The sequence below is a fragment of the Hydra vulgaris genome, chromosome 14 (genome assembly GCF_038396675.1).
Source record: "Hydra vulgaris chromosome 14, alternate assembly HydraT2T_AEP".
Classification (NCBI taxonomy): Eukaryota; Metazoa; Cnidaria; class Hydrozoa; order Anthoathecata; family Hydridae; genus Hydra; species Hydra vulgaris.
This window is the reverse complement of record NC_088933.1, coordinates 19,666,984-19,688,131: the sequence shown is the minus strand read 5'-3', so window position 1 is coordinate 19,688,131 and position 21,148 is coordinate 19,666,984. Positions and strand designations below refer to the sequence as shown.

The window sequence follows — 21,148 nt, the reverse complement described above, 5'->3', positions numbered from 1 at the left end:
GAAACTAACTTTACTACGTTCTATGAAACTTTTGTTTTATTTGCACTTTAGTGCATCCATTTTTTTATTTTAACTGGTAATTGACTTGCCTATAATTGTTACAATTTATTACCATTATTAAGTATTAAGACAAACTTAACGCCTCAGCAGATCAGACAAGTGGACTAAGTAAGTTGACTGAAGTAGACTATTCAAAAAAAGCATTGAAATAAATAAATGGTATACTGAACTTTCAGAGCTAGAAATAGCTCTCAAACTTAACCAGAATGAAATAAATGAATTGAAACTGCAAGTTTACAACGAGGCAGCATGCAATTCAAGAATAAATAAAGTTCAAAGTTGGATAAGGTAGCCAGTAAACATTCAAAACAAAACAGCCAACTAAAAGTTATTAATGCTGTCGAGTAACAACAGTTATTAAAGCTGTTGAGTAACAACAAAAATGAAGAGAGATAAAAAGATAATTTTTGAGATTGCAGAGCTTAGAAATTCTAAGTGATAATATTAAGCACATTTTTGAAATTATGTTATTAAAGAAGAAATCAAAATTACTAACAGACATTGAGATCAAGAACAGATAAATCATATCCAATAGTTGTAGAACTACCGGATAAAGCTCAAGCCTTGTTATGACATTTTATTACATAAGGAAAAAAAGTAATGCTAAAAAATGTAACTTTACACAGCTTTGATATTTAGTTTTAGGTAATGAACTAGTTAGCTATGATAGAGAGACTTATGTTTTATGTAATAAATTAACAGATGATAAGAAAAAAATTTCTTCTTTGATAAATATAGCAAAACTATTTTCTTAACTAGATTCTTTTAAAAAAACTACATTACATTCTTTGAAACTAAAATTTTTACATTCTACATTTTACTAACCATTTTACATTTGTTCAAAACCAAATTTAAATTTTTTATTTAAAATTTTTATTTAAATTTAAGTTTTTTGTTTTTAATATAATTTTTAATTTAGTCTATTAACTTGAAAAAAAAATTATATAAAAAAATCAGTTTCTTTAACAAAAAAAAAAATCAAAGCTGCGGTTAAATGCATTTTTTACAACTTAATATTTTTTTGAATAAATGCCACATAAACAACTTAAAAAGATAATTTAAACATTCCAAAATAAAAAAGTTTTTGCTTAACATAAAATTGCTGAACACGTATCCAAATCGCCATTTTGTATGTAAAATGAGAATTGTGTAACACTTTTTAACAAGGCTGATAAAAATCCAATAAAAGCAACTGTGAAATATTTAAAAAAGAACCATCAATTTGAAAACGTACAATCAGTCCTGATCAAACTGAAGCAGAAAGACTATTAGACTTTTAACTGCAACGCAAACAGAATAAATCTAATAATTCTTTGGAAAATGATACAGGTAAACAAAGTTGTTAAACTTAAAACAATATACCAGCAACAAAAGATAAGATTTGAAATGTTGGCACACTAACATAACATATTTGGAAAACAAACTGATGGAATTTGAAGCTTCTATAAGAGTTCACCAAATAGATATTGTTGCAGTGACAAAAACATTGTTTTCTAAAAACTCAGTACCAAACTTAGATGGCTGCCTGTTATACAAGAAAGACAAAAGTGACAGAAGAAGAGGTGGTGGTGTAGCTATTTATATAAAGAAAGATTTTGCCCAATATGAAGTTACTGAGTAATGAACAAAATTTTGTGATAATATAGGTAACCATAGTAAGAATATTTTGAGAAAATATTAATAGGATGCATTTACTGCTCAGGAAACTCAAATTTAAATAAAAAATTAAATAAACCAATAAAAAATGCAAAAATTGAATTTAATAAAAAGTATATAGTTAGTTATTGGTAGGAGACTTTAATTAAAATTGTATAAGAGAAAAGCACATAAAGCAAATCGCTCATTTAAAAAAAAAGTGTAAATAAATCAAAATATAATCTAAAACTACTATTCAAATATATTAACAGCAACAATGTAAAAAAGACTATTCAAACTTTAAAAACCAGAACTATTTATAGAATCTAATCAAATAATCGACACTATAAACGATCACTTTAAGTCAAGAAGAACATCGATAATTTACCAGTTATAAATAAAAACTTCAGTTAAGTGAATATAAATTACCAGGACCAGACATGGTTAAATTAGTAGTACTAAAACAGTGTGCAGCTGCTTTCACTTTAATGTTCATTATGATTTGTGATAAATCACTCTAAACTGGAAGAGTACCAATTAAATGGAAATTAGCAAACATGACACCAATATTCAAAAAAGAAAACAAATTAATTTCAAGCAACAACAGATCAGTTTCATTAACCTCCGCAGTCTCTAAAGTACTTGAAAGTATTATATCAAATACAATATATGAACCTATTAAAAAATGGTCTATTAAATAAACATCAACATGGATAAATAAACATTAACATTTATTAGGGAAAGTCTTGCACAATAGATTTAATTGAAAAATGGACTTTTTGAGAAAACCTTTAGCCAAAAAAATTGCAGTAGACATCTGCTATCTTGACTTCACTAAAGCCTTTGACACATTGCCACATAAACAATTATTAATCAAATTGAAGTCCTATGGAATATCCAGTTTCATATTAAATAAGTGATTTTTTACAAATAGACATCAAAGAGTAATACAAGGGAAGGAAGCATCAAACTATAAATACAAGCAGTGCCCCCCAAGAATTGGTAATTTCTCCTATCTTATTTATAACAAATATCAACCCTTACCAGAGATTTTAGAAAATTCACAGTATTTTGCAGACAACACTAAGTTAATTAGGAAAGTAGTTAATTCCAACAATCCTTAATTGCTTCAAAATGAAAATAACTAGGCTTTTAAATGGTCTGATCTGTGGCAATTAAAATTTAATACTGAGAAATGTTACATCATACATTTTGAAAAAAACAGTCATCGCTATATTTGTAAACTAAATGACCAAACAATGATATGATTATATACAGAAAAAGATCTTGGATACAGAAAAAGATCTTGTAATCAAAAATGTATTTCCAAGATTTTTTTGATATTGGAATATCATCATATCTCAAATGGAAAAATCACATAACAAACTGTACCTTATGAAGGATATTGTTGAATTTAAAAGATTATAGTGTTATGCCACTAAAGGGTAGCCTAAATTTAAAGCAAAGTTCAGGGTTCCTAGCCTACATTTAGGATAAATGCATGCCTTCGTATGCTACTTCTTACTAAATATGCATGCTTTTTCATGCTATTTCTTTATAATGTTCTTTTATAACAATTTGCATGCTTTTAAATACTTTTAATTTTATATATCTCATGTAGAGTTATAATTTTATAAAAGCATAATAAAATTTTTACATCTTGATAACTATAAAATCTATTTTAAGTATGAAAATGCTTAAAGTAAACAAAACAATTAATTATATATATATATAAATATATATATATATATATATATATATATATATATATATATATATATATATATATATATATATATATATATAACAATAATAATAATAATATACACTGTGACAATTGATGAAATCAACATAGAGCACAATAACAGAAGATGTTGTGCTATAACAGCCTAAATCTCCTCATAAACGACGCTCTTCTAGTGTTGTTTATTTCATTAACTGTAACCTTCTTGCAAATGGCATTTTTTTTAAAGCTGGTAGTTTTGTAGCTCTTCTTTGCAATTTTTCTAACTTTAAAACGTCTTGTTTCAGATAAGGACACCATGCTTGAATAGCACACTCAAGATGCGGTTTTACAAAAGTTGTATATAATTTTTTTACTATAATTAAATCAAAATATTTAAAATTTCATTTGGTAGGAGGATGCATTTGATTTGATTTTCCTACAGCTTTATCAATGTGACATGCCCATTTTAAATTAGATTGCATCATTACTCCTAAATCTCGTTTTACTTCCAATGTTGCTTAGATATAACTCTGTTGGGTTTCAGTGCTGAACATTAAATAAGTTATGCAGTTTATATATATATATATATATATATATATATATATATATATATATATATATATATATATATATATATATATATATATATATATATATATATATATATATATATATATCTACTATAGCATATTTATATAAACATTTGCTCACTTTTTTTGCTTACAGCGAAAATTGATACAGCTTTTTTAGAAAAAGAAGAAAAAAACAAAGAACAATGAATGAATAGGAGTAATACGCTTTTTTAAATGAAGAAACGGAGCATGCTTTTAAAGTGAGACATAAAAAGGTAAGTTTTTTGTAAATATGATGCTAGGAAATATAAAACTTTTTGCAACAGTTCTAATTTTTTCTTCTACTGAAACAGGCATAACAGAATCACGTAACAACAATATCACTTTCAATCCTAATTCAATTAAACTTAATTTCTTATGTTTTTAACTTTGTAGGAATCAATCATTAAAATTTCATTCTGTTACTTGAACTCTCCATTATCATTTGTTAACTTTTTTTGGAGAATAAATTTTTAAAGTATAGAGTTTATTAGTTTGCACATTAAATGATAAAGTATGTGAATCATTAAAGATTCTGTTTGAAAGCTTCAAAATCTTCGACTTAAAAAAGCACATAAAACCAAATATCCTCGAGTCTAAAAATCATTGCAGTGCTTCAAAAATTTTTTCCATCAATCTGTTTTGAACAAAGCCATAAAACTTTTTTGTTTTTAAAGAAATTTAAAAAAATACTTTTTATGATTCACTCATTATTCTAAAATCCAATACAAAATATCCAAAATAGATAAATTTTTTTTAAACCTTATACAAAACTAATAATAAACTAAATGACTTAAAAAAATTTGAATTTTGAAAAACTTAATTTAAAAATTGATTCTCACTATTTTTGCATGATTATTTAACTAAAAATGCATGCTTTTACATGCTTTGCATGCTCATATAAACAGTTGCATGCTTTGCATGCCAAGTGGGAAAAAGCCCTATGACAAAATGCTATTTTTGGAGGAAAGGGGGCCAAAGGGAAAATTGCCCAAGCCTCAAAGATTTAATAGGGCCCAAAATATCAAATTATCTTTACTTTTTCTGTTAAAAAAAATAAAACAAAATAATATATGGTCTTAATTTTTTTATAATCCTGAAAGTTACAAAACAAGAATTAAAATACTTGGATTAAGCACACTGGAAAGAAGACATGAAAGTGGCAACTTAATACAAATGTACAAAACATCAAAAAAATTAAAGAATATAAAATTAAATAAAAATGTTTTTGCCACAAATCAACCCAACTAAAGAGGAAATAATTTCAAAATCAGAAGAGAAATCATAAAAACTTGCAATCTTCATCACCACTTCTTTACAAACAGAAGCCATACCAATGTGGAATAAACTACCTGATACCTGAATATTAAAAGTGAAAGCTTGAACAAATATAAAACTTGTATTGATATTTCTTAAAACTGTAGAATTTTTAATTTGTATAAATTCTAAATTACCTAGAAAAACTTAACAATATATATAACAAGTGAAATTAATTAATATTAATTTCACTTGTTTTCAAACTACTATATTGTGCTTGAAAGCAAACAATTGTTCTGCTCATTGCAGCAATTAAATCAGTAACAGCGCTTCAAAAGGTTTTGAACAGTTATGCTACACTATTTGATGACAACCAGAAATGATTCCTCTTTTTATTTCCAATTGATGGATTAAAAGAGGGGGCTAGGATTGAATGGGAGTGTGTTAAAAGACTGGGATTGAAGTATGTTAAAAAGGTATACAAACAAAACTATTATTTAGACATAAAATTTGAAGGAATATTTTTTATGAAGTAATTTTCCATCTGATGCTACTATATTGTATCAAGTTCCGTACACAAAATAAATACAAATCCTTTAACAGATTTATGATAGCAAGATTGCCCTTAAAGAGGTGTACTTGCATAAAAAAAGTTTGTATATGTAAAGAGATGTAGTTGCATAAAAATGTTTGTATATGTAAAGAGTTTACTCTTTAACTATGTATATGTAAAGAATTCTTTTAAGAAGAATGAATAAAACAATTTTAAATTAAATTATAAAAGTTAAATTATAAAAATTTTAAAATTAAAAACCTTTAAGAAGAAGTCTATAACTTGGAATTCTTTGAATGGGTCTCAAGAGATAACTAGAAATTTTCATATTCTTTTCCTAAATTATTACAAAAAAATTTTTTTAACTTAACATTACAAAACTGATAATTAATTTTTTTTTCAACATTACATTAAAAGACTGGTAACTAAATTTTTTTCAACATAACAAAACAAAACTTACAATATTTTATTCATATAACATTAAAACACATGCACTAAACTTTCTGTATCATCATACTATTGTTTATTTTTATTATTATACTGAAGAGTTTATTTCAAATTTTAATTATTATTATTTTTTTTTAAATACATATTGCAAACATTTTTATATTGATATAATATTTAATGCCTAATTTTTAGCATACAGTATAGTTACAGGTACCTTGATAACAGTTTTTTAACATACAGTATAGTTACAGGTACATTGAAAATTTCCTGATATATGGTTCTAGATATTTTATCTCCTGATATTTCATATAATGCTTGATATTATATAATTTCTGATATTTTATTTAGTTTCTGCTACTTCATAAGGTTCCTGATAATTTTTATACGGTTCCTGATATATATTGATAATTATTCTCTTGATGTTTCAAGTCAAATCAATTCAGGATTGTCATGACAACTTTGGTAGTGGTAACATGTACTTCCATACAACCTGCTACATTTACTGCTGCCTTGTAAACTTTTTTCAGCTCAAAAGAAACTTTAACTTATAAGACTCCTCTGATATGAATATATGCTTTTGTTTAAGTATATTAGAGATAGTAAACTAACAAAAATACTCACTTTGGGCAGATGTGAACTGCATCCAGCTACTGTCATGTATAAAACAGGGCGGTAGGAACAAAAATTATATTGGGGGGGGGGGGGCGCAGTACTACCTTGAAATAGTTTTAAGGATGTCATTTTTTCAGTTAATTTCTTCAAAATTATTTATTTGAAAAATTATTGGGGATGGGGGAGAGGGGGAAATGCCCCTGCTGCCCACCCGGTTGCTACGGGCCTGTAAAGCATCCTATTCAAAGACTTTAGAGGTAACTTATCCAGCATCCACTCTGTTTTTATCTAATAAGCCAGCTTCACCCCATCTTATAAAATAACAAATGCAAGATCTTATTGACTATACTTTATGTTTTTTGCTTGCGCCTCTTTAATAACATCTATGTAACTCTTTTTGTTTTTATCTCCTAATTAAAACTCTAAAACTCAATGTAAAGGAGGTGAGGCTAGCTGGTAGTAGTTTTTTCCTAAACTCTTTTGTCAAAACTCTGTTGTCGCTCATAGCTTTTGACCCTGACTGACCTTGCTGGCATTAAAGTTAAAACTTTTGTATTTTTTATTATTTTAACCACAATTTAAATTTAAAATCAGAAATAATTTTAAAACTTATTTTCCACAAATTGCTTTTTGATTTTTGCACCCTGACTGACCATAGTTTGTGTTCTGACCATAGTTTATACTCAGTTTCTCTATTTTCTTGTTTAGGTAGTTCAGACCATGCAACAATTTCACAAAAACTTTTATCTCATATAAATAAAGCAGAACTATTTGCAAAATAAGTGTGGTCCATACATTATTACTGTCAGTCTTACAAAAGTGTTTTTTAGTACTCTGTTCAAAACTCGTACTTAACTGAATTTTATTATTTAGACTGCTGGAAATGGCATCTGTGCGTTTAATTAAAAAAAAAATTTGGACATCACTCTGACTGCTCTAACTATTGTCCAACCTTCTCATCTATGAAATTCTAAAAATCTTCTCTATTATTACTACTATCATTTTTATTTGAACCTTTAATTAACAAAACATTTATAACTTCTATTTCTTTTTTTTTCTCTTACTTTCATTTTCCTGAGACTGTGCACTTTAGTTGAGAAGTTTACTCATTGTATTTAAAAAAAAAAATACAATTAGTAGACTATTTTAGAAAAAAAATTTAACTTTTTTAACAGATTTTAAAGATTGGAAGCCAATTAAACATTTAGTTATACATTTAAATTATTTTGAGCAAAATATTAAAATATGAGAAAAATGCTATTTTAAAATATAAGTTAAACTTAAAAGAAGAAACCAACCTTCTTTTAACCCTTTAACTTCAAAACATGAGTGGAAGTTCTTCCATGAGTGGAAGTTCTTCCATGAGTGGAAGTTCTTCCATGAGTGGAAGTTCTTCCATGAGTGGAAGTTCTTCCATGAGTGGAAGTTCTTCCATGAGTGGAAGTTCTTCCATGAGTGGAAGTTCTTCCATGAGTGGAAGTTCTTCCATGAGTGGAAGTTCTTCCATGAGTGGCAGTTCTTCCATGAGTGGCAGTTCTTCCATGAGTGGCAGTTCTTCCATGAGTGGCAGTTCTTCCATGAGTGGCAGTTCTTCCATGAGTGGCAGTTCTTCCATGAGTGGAAGTTCTTCCATGAGTGGAAGTTCTTCCATGAGTGGAAGTTCTTCCATGAGTGGAAGTTCTTCCATGAGTGGAAGTTCTTCTATGATAAAGTTCTTCCACAAGTGGAAGTTCTCCTTTAACTCCAAATCATGAGTGTACTTGTAGAAGTTTTTTAAATTATTGAATCATTTCATTCTATTTTTAGTATTAATGTTGTCCTTAATGGACAACACTTCTTTTTTTTCAACAACTTTTTATGGTACTTTGTTGTACCTCTGGTGTACCACATAATTTTACTCTTGGTGTTGCATTGTTGCTCATCTTTATTAATGGTCTTCCTGGTAAATTGCTGATGACAGAACTTAATACTCTTTGTTATATGCTCCAAACACAAAAGTAAGATTGTTAATGTGATCTTACTTTTGAGTTTTGAGCATATAACATACAGTGATGGATTAATCCCAAACAAAACTTTATTGTTTACTAAAAATAATGAAAAAACTTTTACTTTACAAAAAAGTAAATACATATTTAGTTAAATGAAAACATCTTTGCTTCCAACAAGGCTGCAAACAACTACTAATTAAAGTTGGAAGTTACTGGAAGAGAAAAGATGAAGATTGTAGAACAAGATAACAATTGACAAGCAACTTAAAGGATTGCAAATTATATGAATCAGGAAAGCAAGATGAAGGAGGCAATTTCCAAAGAACTGATGTTCAAGGAAAAAAACTAGACAAATAAGAGTTTTTGGAGCACTTAGGAACAGTCACAGAAAAAGGACGAGACTTAATTGAATGACGAGTAACACGAGAATGAACTTTAGTAGATGACACAAGAGACACTAGCTCTTTAGAGCAGTGCCCATTATAGTATTTGTAGAAAAGAAAAAGAGAAGCAACATTACGATGATGTGATAATGGTTAAAGGTTGGCTGCAAGAGCAGGTCCAACTATGTGTACAATGCGTTTTTGCACATTGTCTAGAAGAGAAAGAGCATCATTAGAAGATCCGCCCAGATATGGCAACAGTATTCCATACAAGGCCGGATTTGAGATTTATAGAGATAGAGAATAGAATCCAAAGTAAGAAAGTGTCGAGCTCAATAAAGAGATGCAACCTTAGCAGATCCTAACTTTGCAACTGAATTGATATATGGAACATGGTTTATTAGTAATAGCATGATTAATTAATATACCATAAATTATTGACAAATTGCATAGCTTAATTCATTTATATTAGTAAAAAATGTTTTATTAATATAAATGAATTAAAGAATATCTTTTTAAGTAAAAGGTCTAAAGTTTGAACCCTGTTGCATCTTTGGTAGTAACAAGCTCAAATTGTTTTTTGTGCAACGATCAAGTTTATCAAGGTTTAAGCTTTGGAGTTATTTAGAAGGTTGTTAGAGGGTTGGAACAATATATTAAAAAGAGAATAATGCCCTTATTGACTGGCCACTTCATTATTAGAAAGGTGAATATATAGAATATAAAAGGAAAAAAATATGTACTTGCTATGCACAGTTAAAAAATATATACTAAAAAAAAAGAAATTAATTTAAAAAATTTAAAAACCTCGAATTCGGCCACAAAATGAGCAAACTTAAGGTTTGTTGACAGGCAATCGTGCAAAACCAGCATAGCATTGTCATAACCCTTTATATATGTTACATACATCTAAACAATAAAGTTTATGTAATTAAAATAAATATAATCACCACTAAAATTTTTATAAATTTTTAATCTAAACACGTGGAAAATAGTGATTAGCAAGGACTTTAGTACAACTGAACACTTATATGCGGATTATCTATGTACATATCTATGGAAAATGAAAAATTTTACCTTAAGAAAGTAACTGTATGATCTAATAATATCTCCAATGCGCTTGTGATGCTCCCTATAAAAATTTATTACCCACATAACTATAAACATAAGAAAATGAAAATCGCAGCAGGTATAACGGACTTATCAAACAAATTGAATAATGTTGATAAAATCTGGATATTTTCAGTTATAAAATTTTTTGCATATTAATAATTAATAAATAATATACTTTAAAATAAGTTAATAATGTTTTTATGTTGAAGGAATTCAAAATACTTTTGGTAAACTAAATTTGCTGGTAAAGTACACCAAAAATAACAACAAAAAATCAAAATGAAACTTGCAATGAAATGTATTATTCATGTCATATATTTGCATAACATTAAAGAAGATAATCAAATATAAATAAATAATATTTTTTTATAATAATATTAAATAATATTTTTTTATTTTATTTACAAATGCAAAAGTTTAATTAATAAAAACAATAATTGTATACACAATTTTTTTTTTTAAACTTACAAATATAAAATTTATGTAAACTTTGTATTTGTAAATTTAAAAAAAAATTATTTTTTATATTTAAATATTCTTTTTTTTTTTAAATTTAAATACCTAGTATACTATTTAAATGTGCTGATTAAATTTACTTGCTGCCCTCGTGTCATAAATAAATCTCACTCTGCCCCTTAAATACCTTCGTTGCTTATTTAAATTTATTTTAAAATAGCATATTGCAACAATAACTCTTTTAACTAACATTCAATTTGACTGAAATAGGCGAGCTGAGCAAGTTTCTCAGATAAGTTTTTTTACTTATTGTTGACAACATTTTAAAGCCTTAAATATCATATTTAAAGCAATTTAAAATCGCTATAAATTTAATCAAAATTTAGACATAAAACTATTTCATTATAAAAATCATAATATAAAATTAGATAAACAAAAATATGAAAATCTATGTAAAAAAGTTTTAAAAATTTTTTAAGTATTTTAAAACTTTTAGTTTTATAAACAGAAGTGAGATCAGATTCAAGATCGGCTGCCTGTTCTAAGCAATTGAAAAGAAAAGATTTTTTGTCAAGACAGGAGTATAAAGTCATCAGCAAATAGAGCCATTTTAGATATCAGAATGTTAGGAAAATCATTAGTTTAAATAAGAAACAATACAGGACAAGGATAGAACCTTGAGGTACCCCAGGAATTACTGGAAATAAAAAAGAGTTTTAGCCTTCAATGATGACTTTGATAAAGCATTTAGAAAGAAATAATTTAATTATCTCAAAAGGAGAAGACCAGCATGCCAAACTTTATCAAAAGTTTTAGAAATGTCAAGAGCAATAGCCGTAGACTTACTCCCTCCATTAAATGCACAATAAAATCTTTTAGTCACAGCAGTTAGCTGTAGAGCAAAAAGATGGAAAACCATATTAATTGTCTGACAGCACAATATTTAACTCAAAATGGGATGTTAGAAATTTCTTGATCAAAGTCAAGAAGTTCCTAAAGATTAAATTTATTAGTAATGAATTATAATTTTTCTTAATTAAAATATCATATCATATCATCATAATTCTGGTGATCATCATTATTTTAACACCTGTTTCTCTGCACTTGTATGAATGATCACACTTTTAAAATTAAATTCATCCCCACACTCCAACATTCCAGAGCGTGCTAGTACAGTGATGAAGGCTGCTACTCAAGCTCATACTTTTTTTATTTTATTTAAACGTTTAACTTTTTTTTACTTTCTAATACTTTTAACAACTTTACACTCCATAAATTTTTTAGGGGGGGCAAAAGGACATTTCTTTCCCTGTTGTTACTATACCGCTTTATCAAGAAATGTTTTTGGAATAATAACATTTTAATAACATGTAAAAAAATGATGCAGATATGCTTACCAATAATTCAGTCTAGCTTGAATTAAACTGCTGTTAAACATCAGTTTTTAAAGATGATGTTTAACAACCTGATTGTTTACTTTTGATAATATTTTGTTTTAACTAAACTATTCCCAATGCAAGGTTTTAAAAAATCAATAGAACCCCTGGCAAAAAGCAGCAATCAATAGGACCCTTGCTAAACTCAAACTTCAATTTATTATAATTGAATTGTCAATGCTGTCATGATTTAACTAACAGTTAAAATACAACCAAAAATATGATGTAATAGCAGTTACATCATATTTTTTGGTAATGTTGTGATGTAACAGTAGTTGCTATGCTTTTTGATAAAAATTAAAACAATTTTGTTGAAAAAAACTGAAAAAAAGATACCATTTCTCCATCCTTTCTTCCAGTTCTTTTAAAAACTTTTTATCAAGTTCATAAATCTGTTCAACATTCATAAAAATGGATTGAAAAGCTCCTTCAGGAAGAAATTTATTATTTTTTGCAAGAGCAGCACGAACTTTCTCTTTGAAATCCTATTTTAAAAAAAAGTTATTTGTTTTATAAATAATAAAAAATAAGTAATAAATAAAAGTTTTGAAAATTGTATTTAAATATCGCAGATTGTGAGATTAATATTTTATTTATGATTTTAATTCATGTTGAGTATTTAATATTTAAAAATTGTAATATAAAGTTATTAATAAATTTTTAAGTACCAAATTATTAACAAAGTTGTTAAACACAATTTACCATAATTAAATGTTTATTATAGTGAATTACTGAAGAATCTAGTGTGTTCTAGTTTATTAATATATTATTTTTTATATTTATTAAATTTATATATTTTATTTTAAATAATTTTATTTATTAATTTTATTAAGTTTCTTATTATTTTATTTGGTATAAATTTATGAATTATAACAAATATAAATTCACATAAAAGTTTGAGAGCATAAACAAATACAGAAGAAGGAGGGAAGAGGGTGGAGGAGGGAGGAGAGAGAAGGGTAGAGGAAGAAATTTACCTCACATATAAGTTTAAGAGCATTAACAAAACTTCTTTCAGTTGTCAATATTTCTTGGGCAATCAAAAAAAGCTTTCTACCAGGTGGTTTCTAGACATTTTAAAATCAATTGCTGAAGAAGTAAACATACATAAACTTAAAAAAAAAAATTCATCTCCTTAAAATATATATACTTTTAAGAATATTTTAAAATATATATATATATATATATATATATATATATATATATATATATATATATATATATATATATATATATATATATATATATACATATATTATATATATAACTTATACCATAAACTTTATATAGAAATTTATAATTTTATATAGAAAATTTTATATAGAAAAGTATCATTTAATAATAATCAATTCAAACAGAACTTTAAATACTCATACATATAATAATCTTTACTAAAAGATTAATTAAAAAAATACCTCATATTTTGCTTCATTATCGCTTTGAGAATCTGATGAGAATTCTTCTAAACATATATGTAAATATGTGTGTATGTATGTATATATACATATGTATATATATATAAATATATATATATATATATATATACATATACATATATATATATATATATATATATATATATATATATATATATATATATATATATATATATATATATATATATATATATATGTATATATTAGGATGTCTGGAAATCCAACTTAAAAAAAAAATTAGGCTCAAAAGCTAATTCTGACTATAAGTCTGAAAAATATTAGTTTGAGGTTTCTGGGATAACTAGAAGTGGTAGAAGTATTTTTAAGTATATATAGCTGTTTTGAATTTAATAACTTCTTATAGAAATGAGCAGAGCTAAAAATATATTCTGTCTCCACAATGGACAGCCATCCCCCAATACCAGTGAAGCATGAATTTTCCTACTCCTATCCTCCACTGTACTCTCATCCCTTTAGTGCAATAGTAAAAAATTAAAAAAAAATGCAATTTTTTGTTTTGAAATTCACCTCTAAAGTTATAATATTATTTTTTAATTTTGTCTTTAACTTATTTTTTAATTTAATTCTTTTAACCACCTATTGCAATCATTATGTCTAAATACTTTATTTCAATTTATTATTTATAAAATAAAACAATTAAAAAAAAATAAAAGTAGTTTTTAGATTGTTTCTGAAAAAAGGGGAAAACAAAGATAAAGAAATGCTGAGACAAATATAAAGATTTTTCTGACAACATAGGGTGCAAACAGTTTGTGAACTTATTGCATTCTTTCTAGGAGAAGATATTCCAAACTTTAGATTCCACCAACCAGATACATATCATGAAGCAAGATTTCTTGCAGATGCAATAAATATATATATATATATATATATTATAAGTATATATACTTAATATATATAGTAATATATAAATACTAATATAGAGGAATTTATATTACTATATAAAAAAGTGTATATATATATATATATATATATATATATATATATATATATATATATATATATATATATATATATATATATATATATATATATATATATATATATATATATATGAAGACCTCAGTGGAAAAACTGGCGTTGTCACATTTAAAAAGTATTGAGAAAGTATTTATTGATCATTAATAAAAGTCTTTATTTAAAGCAAATGAAACTAAGCAATTTAAAAAAATTTATATTATAATTATTTTATTTAAAATTTATTGAAAAACAAAACATTTTGTAATTTTTTAAACAAAATTTTTTTTTTCTTTGCTTTAAATAAAGACATTTATTAATGATTAACAAATACTTTCTCAATACTTTTTTAATGTGACAACGCCGGTTTTTCCACTGAGGTCTTCATATATATATATATATATATATATATATATATATATATATATATATATATATATATATATATATATATATATATATATATATATATAAAATAGTATTTTTCATAAAAAAAGTAAAAAAATAAAAAAAAAGTCCTCAAATTTTAATTTGGGCGGCACCCAAATTGGCGCCCAAATATGGTCGATGCTGTCAAAAATGATCTAGAATAGCTCATATATATATATATATATATATATATATATATATATATATATATATATATATATATAAAGCGCATAATTACTTGAAAAGATGCTGGAACTCACCTAATATTATTTTTAACATGTCAAAAATGAAGCAGAAATTAGCAATTGAATTTGTAAATAAAATTTATTCATGTGTATAGCCATTGGTGGGCTCCCCCACACATCATACCCAATAAGGCGGGAATAAATAAAGCTGTTTTCTTTATATAAGATACAAACTATACAAAACTATAAAATTTTGTAACAAATCCCAGAGTTTTTTTCAATTTTCCCTGGACAAATCATCTCATCTCCTTTCCTGGCTCTTAATGTCTACAGCAGAATGCCTTCTATTAAATAACCACAAATCAACATACTTTAAAAAATGAAAGCTTGTTTGCAGTGGTTCTTCTAATTTGATGATTAAAAACGTTGAAACTGTTTTGGTCATTAATGAAGCCCTGGTTGGTCTGATGATAAGATTCTTCCATGAAAATCCTTGTTCACATTCACTTGAGGAATTAAAGAGTGTCTACCAAATGAACTAAATTTTTAAAATATGTTGATAAGTTATTCACAGAATCCATGAATCATTTCTCTTTTATTTAACTGTAGTCTTATTGATTGATTTCTTACTTAAGTTTCTCCAAATTTCCCCTTAGTGTTAAATTAAAAAAAAAACAAAGTTCATTATATAAATATGCGTGAGGGGGGGGGGGAATGTTTTCATATGTAAATAAAAAAAAAAAGGTACCAGTACGCTGTTCTGGTGCATTCTACGAGAAAAAAAGATCATGTAAAGGGTGTATATATATATATATATATATATATATATATATATATATATATATATATATATACACCCTTTACATGACCCAAGACGATCATAACATCATGACTAAACAAGAAAAGCTTAAATTTAAGGAGCCAGCACTTTTATTGCAATCTGTTATAAACCTTGGTTCCTTAAAAGTTCGGTTAGTGTAAATGCTCCAGCAAATAATGTACTCAATGAGTCATCTACCCTTCATCTTCTAGGATTAACTCTTACTTCCATCTTTCTTGGAAACCATACATCGAATCCATTGCAAAATTAGCAGATGCTAATGTTGCATCTCTTTATCATGCTCGTCACTCTCTTACTTCTATTCTATTCTTAATTTCTATAAATCTCAAATCCATCCTAGTCAGGCTTGGTTGCAAAAGGCTTGCGATCGCAATCTAATCTTGACCATGCATACAACATTTAGTTGCAACAACTTGCCCATGGCTTCATAGCTGTTTTGAAAACATTCAAGTTTGAGTATGTTTTCATGTTTGCCCGCATATCAATAAGCTTTTAAAATACACACTAAAAAATTAACTTCATAACTTTAACCTTTACTAATTAAATGATTTTAAATTGGCGAATGCTATAAAAAGATTCGCTAATATAAATTTGTTTTATATAAAAATGTTTGTATATCAGCGAATGTTTTAAAGCATTCACTAATATAAAAATATTTGATTAGTAAACATTAGGACATTTGACAATTAAGTCATTTTCTTCCATGTATCTGATAACTGATTCTTTACCCCACGAAAGAAAAGTTTTTAAGTTCTTAGATATTGATTTAATTTTTTTATTTTTTATTTTTTTTTATTTTTCTTACAAATTTGTTATACTTCAACAAAAACTTATTTATTTTAAATTAAAATTAAAAAGCCCACTCACTAAACATAATCAGTGGTAAAGCAGTTCCGCTTCCTCCTCGTAATTTATTTTTACCTTTTGAGTTTAATCATAAAAAAATGCTTACATATAGTTTGACGTATTAAAAATTTGATTTTGGTTTTTAAAATAAAAAATAAAAATATAATTCATTTGGAATGTAATTTGTTGGGATGCTAATCATTATAGACCGCTGGTTCAGCGGTCTAGCACATTGCGGAATTGTTTTTAACATTTTTAAAGATACTGCTAAAATATAACAACGTTCTAACATTGTCATAGTAACTGAATGATTTATTTGTTTCTTTTGTTCGTCGTACTATGAAGAATTGTATGTAATATGTAAAAACAAAACTCAGGCTAACTACGCAAAGCGCAAAATGGTTAAGAAAAAGATTGACTTTTTCATTTATTAAATAAATCAACAAACGTTTGTTTATTACAATCTTGTTGAAATAAATCAGAAGTACACAAATAAATTATACTAAACTCTTTGATAAATTGAATAACATTTTTTTCTTTATTAAACAATTCCTAATAGTAAGTTTTTACTTTATATAAAAGAGTGTTGCTTAATTATAACTTAAACATTATAAAAGACGAAGTTTATTAATTATTCTAAACTTAATTTATAACAATTTAATCAGGCAGCTTTTAATTTTTGTAATTGTCTCTCATAGGTCCAGTTAAACTTTTTTGCGCTTGATTATTTTTTGTTCTCAAAAATGTTCTCAAAACATCTAAAGAGCCATGGCCAAAATGTCGCAAATAAATATTTTATGTGTGGTCAAGATTAGAGTGCGATCACACGCCTTTCCCGACCAAGCCTGCCTAGTATGAAATACTGTTGTCATATCTAAAGCAGACCTTCTAATGATGTGCTATCTCTTTTAGACAAGGTGCAAAAACGCATTTTAAACATAGTTGGACCTGCTCTAGCAGCCAACCTCCAACCATTATCACATCGTTGTAATGTTGCTTCTCTTTCTCTTTTTTATAAATACTATAATGAACACTGCTCAGTTAGTATCTCATGTGCCATCTACTAAAATTCATTCTCGTGTTATTTGTCATTCAATTAAGTCTCATTTTTTAATTGTGACTGTTCCTAAGTGCTCCAAAAATTCTTATTCGATTCATTCATTTTGTTTGTTGTTTGTAATTCACTTCATTTATCTTGTTTTCCTGATTCATAAAATTTGCAATATTTAAAATTGTCTGTTGTTGGTTATCTTGCTTTATAAACTTCATCTTTTTTCTTCCAGTAACTTCCAACTCTAATTGTGGTTTCTTGCAGCCTTGTTGGAAGTTAAGTTGTTTAAAATAAAATTTATAAAAATGATCTCTTAGGTATTAAAACTTCCTATGCTATAAGAAAAATTAATGGCAAACTACTCTTAGCAGTACTGACAGTACTGAAAATTTTTGACTTAGTAGGGAACAAAGATTATTGTTCTCATAAACTAGCAGAACTAGTTTATGAGAACATTTAATTTTGAAAGGTTTTGATATTTGTAAGAAAGACATTGAAAGTTGGGTCAGTGATGAAGATCTAACATACATTTCCAAGATTTCATAAAAATACTTAAAAACTTTACAGAGGTCAACAATGGAGCAGAGCAGAGCATAAGTTTATTTGAGACCTTATTAATAGATGAAGATCACCTTCAAAATGTGCTTTTTGTATCACAAAAGAACCCAAAAAAGTTCCTTCTAAGTCAATAACCAAAAAGAGTAGAACAAATGTTAAAGTTATTTTGTTATAAGGTTTTTATAAATGTAAAGATAAATTTCAAAATAAATACATTCTTTGTAATTTTTTACTATTGACTATGTGTACACTAAAGGGGTGAAAGTACAGTGAGGGGGATGTTTGAGTGGGGCATCAATGTTAAACTGATTTTAAGAACAGTGTTAACCTAAATCAGCACATATAAGTAAATAATATACTTTGTATATGTTGTATATGTTTTTTTATATATGTATATATTATTTTATATATGTTTTTTTATATATGTATATATATTTTTGTATATGTTGTTTTAATGTTGAATTATTGATGAAAAACTTCTCAGTTTCTTCTCTGTTGCAACTAAAACTATTTGCAAGTTAATAATATAATTTTTCATATTTTATATGATTTTATAATTGTGTTTCAATTACACAAGTTGGTTGATAAAAAGCAATAATAATACTAAAAGATGAAATCCTTCATTCTTCATAACAAATTTCACATTTGCATATTCCAAGTTCCTTGAATTTTATAGGACCTCTTTCATCAATTTAGATCAGCAATTCCTGGGATGTTTATAGCAATACCTTTTTTGCTTCAGTATTTAGTGAAACACTTTAAAGCAGCTATACACTTGATTACAGTCAACGTCATTTAGCACATAGCCACATGATTTATCACCAAATAGTTGTTTGCTTAACCAAATTTTTTGTTACAGATTTGCAATAAATCTTGTTTTAATTTCAACTTCACACCTCATTTTGGTATAAAAAAGTAATATAAAAACATCTTGCACTGTGCAATAGTGGAAACTTATGCCGCTTAATTGGGATAAATTTTCACCATTATGATAATTTTTGATGATTCTTGAAGTAACAAAATGCTTCACATAATCCATAAATGCCAGTGCAATAAATTTTTGGAAGTTTAAAAATAGTCGTGCCATGAATATCTTTTTTTTAAAAGTTTTTTGAAAAGTTTTTTCAAAAAAATATTTCTAAATTTTTCAAGTTAAATTACAAACTTTTCATATATTAACTACTATATAGGAGAGAGGGTGTATAAAGAAGAATGGTTTCATCAAAATTATGATTGAAAATTACAATATAATATATGAAAAACATTTAATTCTTAAACTCTTTAGTAATCAGCAAATCTGATGGTCTCCAGCAACCAATGACCACTCCCTGCTGCTACTTAAATTTTGTTTGTCAAAATAATATAATAAGCAATAATTAAGAAAATTGGTGTTATATTCTGTATAATATTATGTAAGCCAACCGAGACACTTAAACTTCAGGATCTCATAAAACTCACTAAGAACCCTTTTAAAATTATCTTCATTTGTCTTTATTTTTATTTGTTACATTTTCCGAACTAAACATATATATATATATAACTGCTAAACTTCTGTATTTAAACCTGTATAATCTAATTATTATAATAATAGCGTAATTATATAGCCTATTATGATTCTATTTATTTATATAATTTATAAATAGTAGTTTTGTTTAATGTTACTTTTGATTTTTTTTTTGTTTCAATTATTAAAGAACATTTAAAAAAAGTGATACTTAACAAACTATTCTAATATATAATTATATAAATCTAAATTGTTAAAACTTTTAAAAAACTGTTAATAAACTTTTTTTAACAATTAACATTATGTTATATTATGTTTATCTGTCAATCATGTTTTAAATTGAAATTTTCTCTACTATTTTGAAAATTTTGATTTTGATATAGAAAGAATTAAATTTTTAAAAGCTAATAATAAAATTATAAATATCACAGGCATTAATTGTAAATGCGCCAAAAAATCTTTTTAAAATCTAATTCATTCCCAACAAGGCGCGAAGCAACCACTATTAAGTTAAGAGTTACTAGAAATCAAAGAATTAAAGTTAAAGAGTTAAAGCAAGAAAAGGATTGACTTGATAAGTTTTCGGTTGTATAATTAAAAAAAACATGAATATGGGAAAGAGTATCAAAACATTGATGTGTGAGGAAAATAACTAGATGAATATAAGTTTTTATAGCATGAAGGGACAGATAAAGTAAAAGAATGAGACTTTGCTGAATGACGAGTCAAGTGAGAATGAGTTTTAGTTGATGGAACTAGAGATGATAGCTCTGCTAAACAGCGTCCATGATTGCATTTGTAGAAAAGAGAAAGAAATTACTTTACAAAGTTGGGAGAAAGGCTCAAGCTTGGCAGATAGAGCAGGTCCAACTACATTTACAATGCATTTTTGGATCTTGTCTAGAAGAGAAAGAGCATCATTAGGAGAACCAGCCCAAATATGACAACAGTATTCCATATAAGGATGTATAAGAGATTTCTAGAGGTAGAGAATGGAACCAGGAGTAAGAAAATGGCAAGCACAATAAAAAGAAGCAATCTTA

The 21,148-nt window shown here is 26.4% G+C and overlaps 1 protein-coding gene across 1 annotated transcript in view; it reads right to left on the bottom strand.

The window, feature by feature from the left end:
- The window catches only part of LOC101234523 (FYVE, RhoGEF and PH domain-containing protein 6), a 69,899-nt gene that overhangs the window by 31,421 nt on the left and 17,330 nt on the right, over positions 1-21,148 (bottom strand). Inside the window, exons 6-11 of the mRNA XM_065817665.1 lie at positions 13,693-13,739; positions 13,255-13,344; positions 12,614-12,762; positions 10,350-10,404; positions 10,080-10,181; positions 6,104-6,179 (exon numbers count right to left, since the gene is read on the bottom strand). Coding sequence (XP_065673737.1) covers positions 6,104-6,179; positions 10,080-10,181; positions 10,350-10,404; positions 12,614-12,762; positions 13,255-13,344; positions 13,693-13,739 — 519 coding nt within the window. The remainder of the gene's footprint in view (positions 1-6,103; positions 6,180-10,079; positions 10,182-10,349; positions 10,405-12,613; positions 12,763-13,254; positions 13,345-13,692; positions 13,740-21,148) is intronic.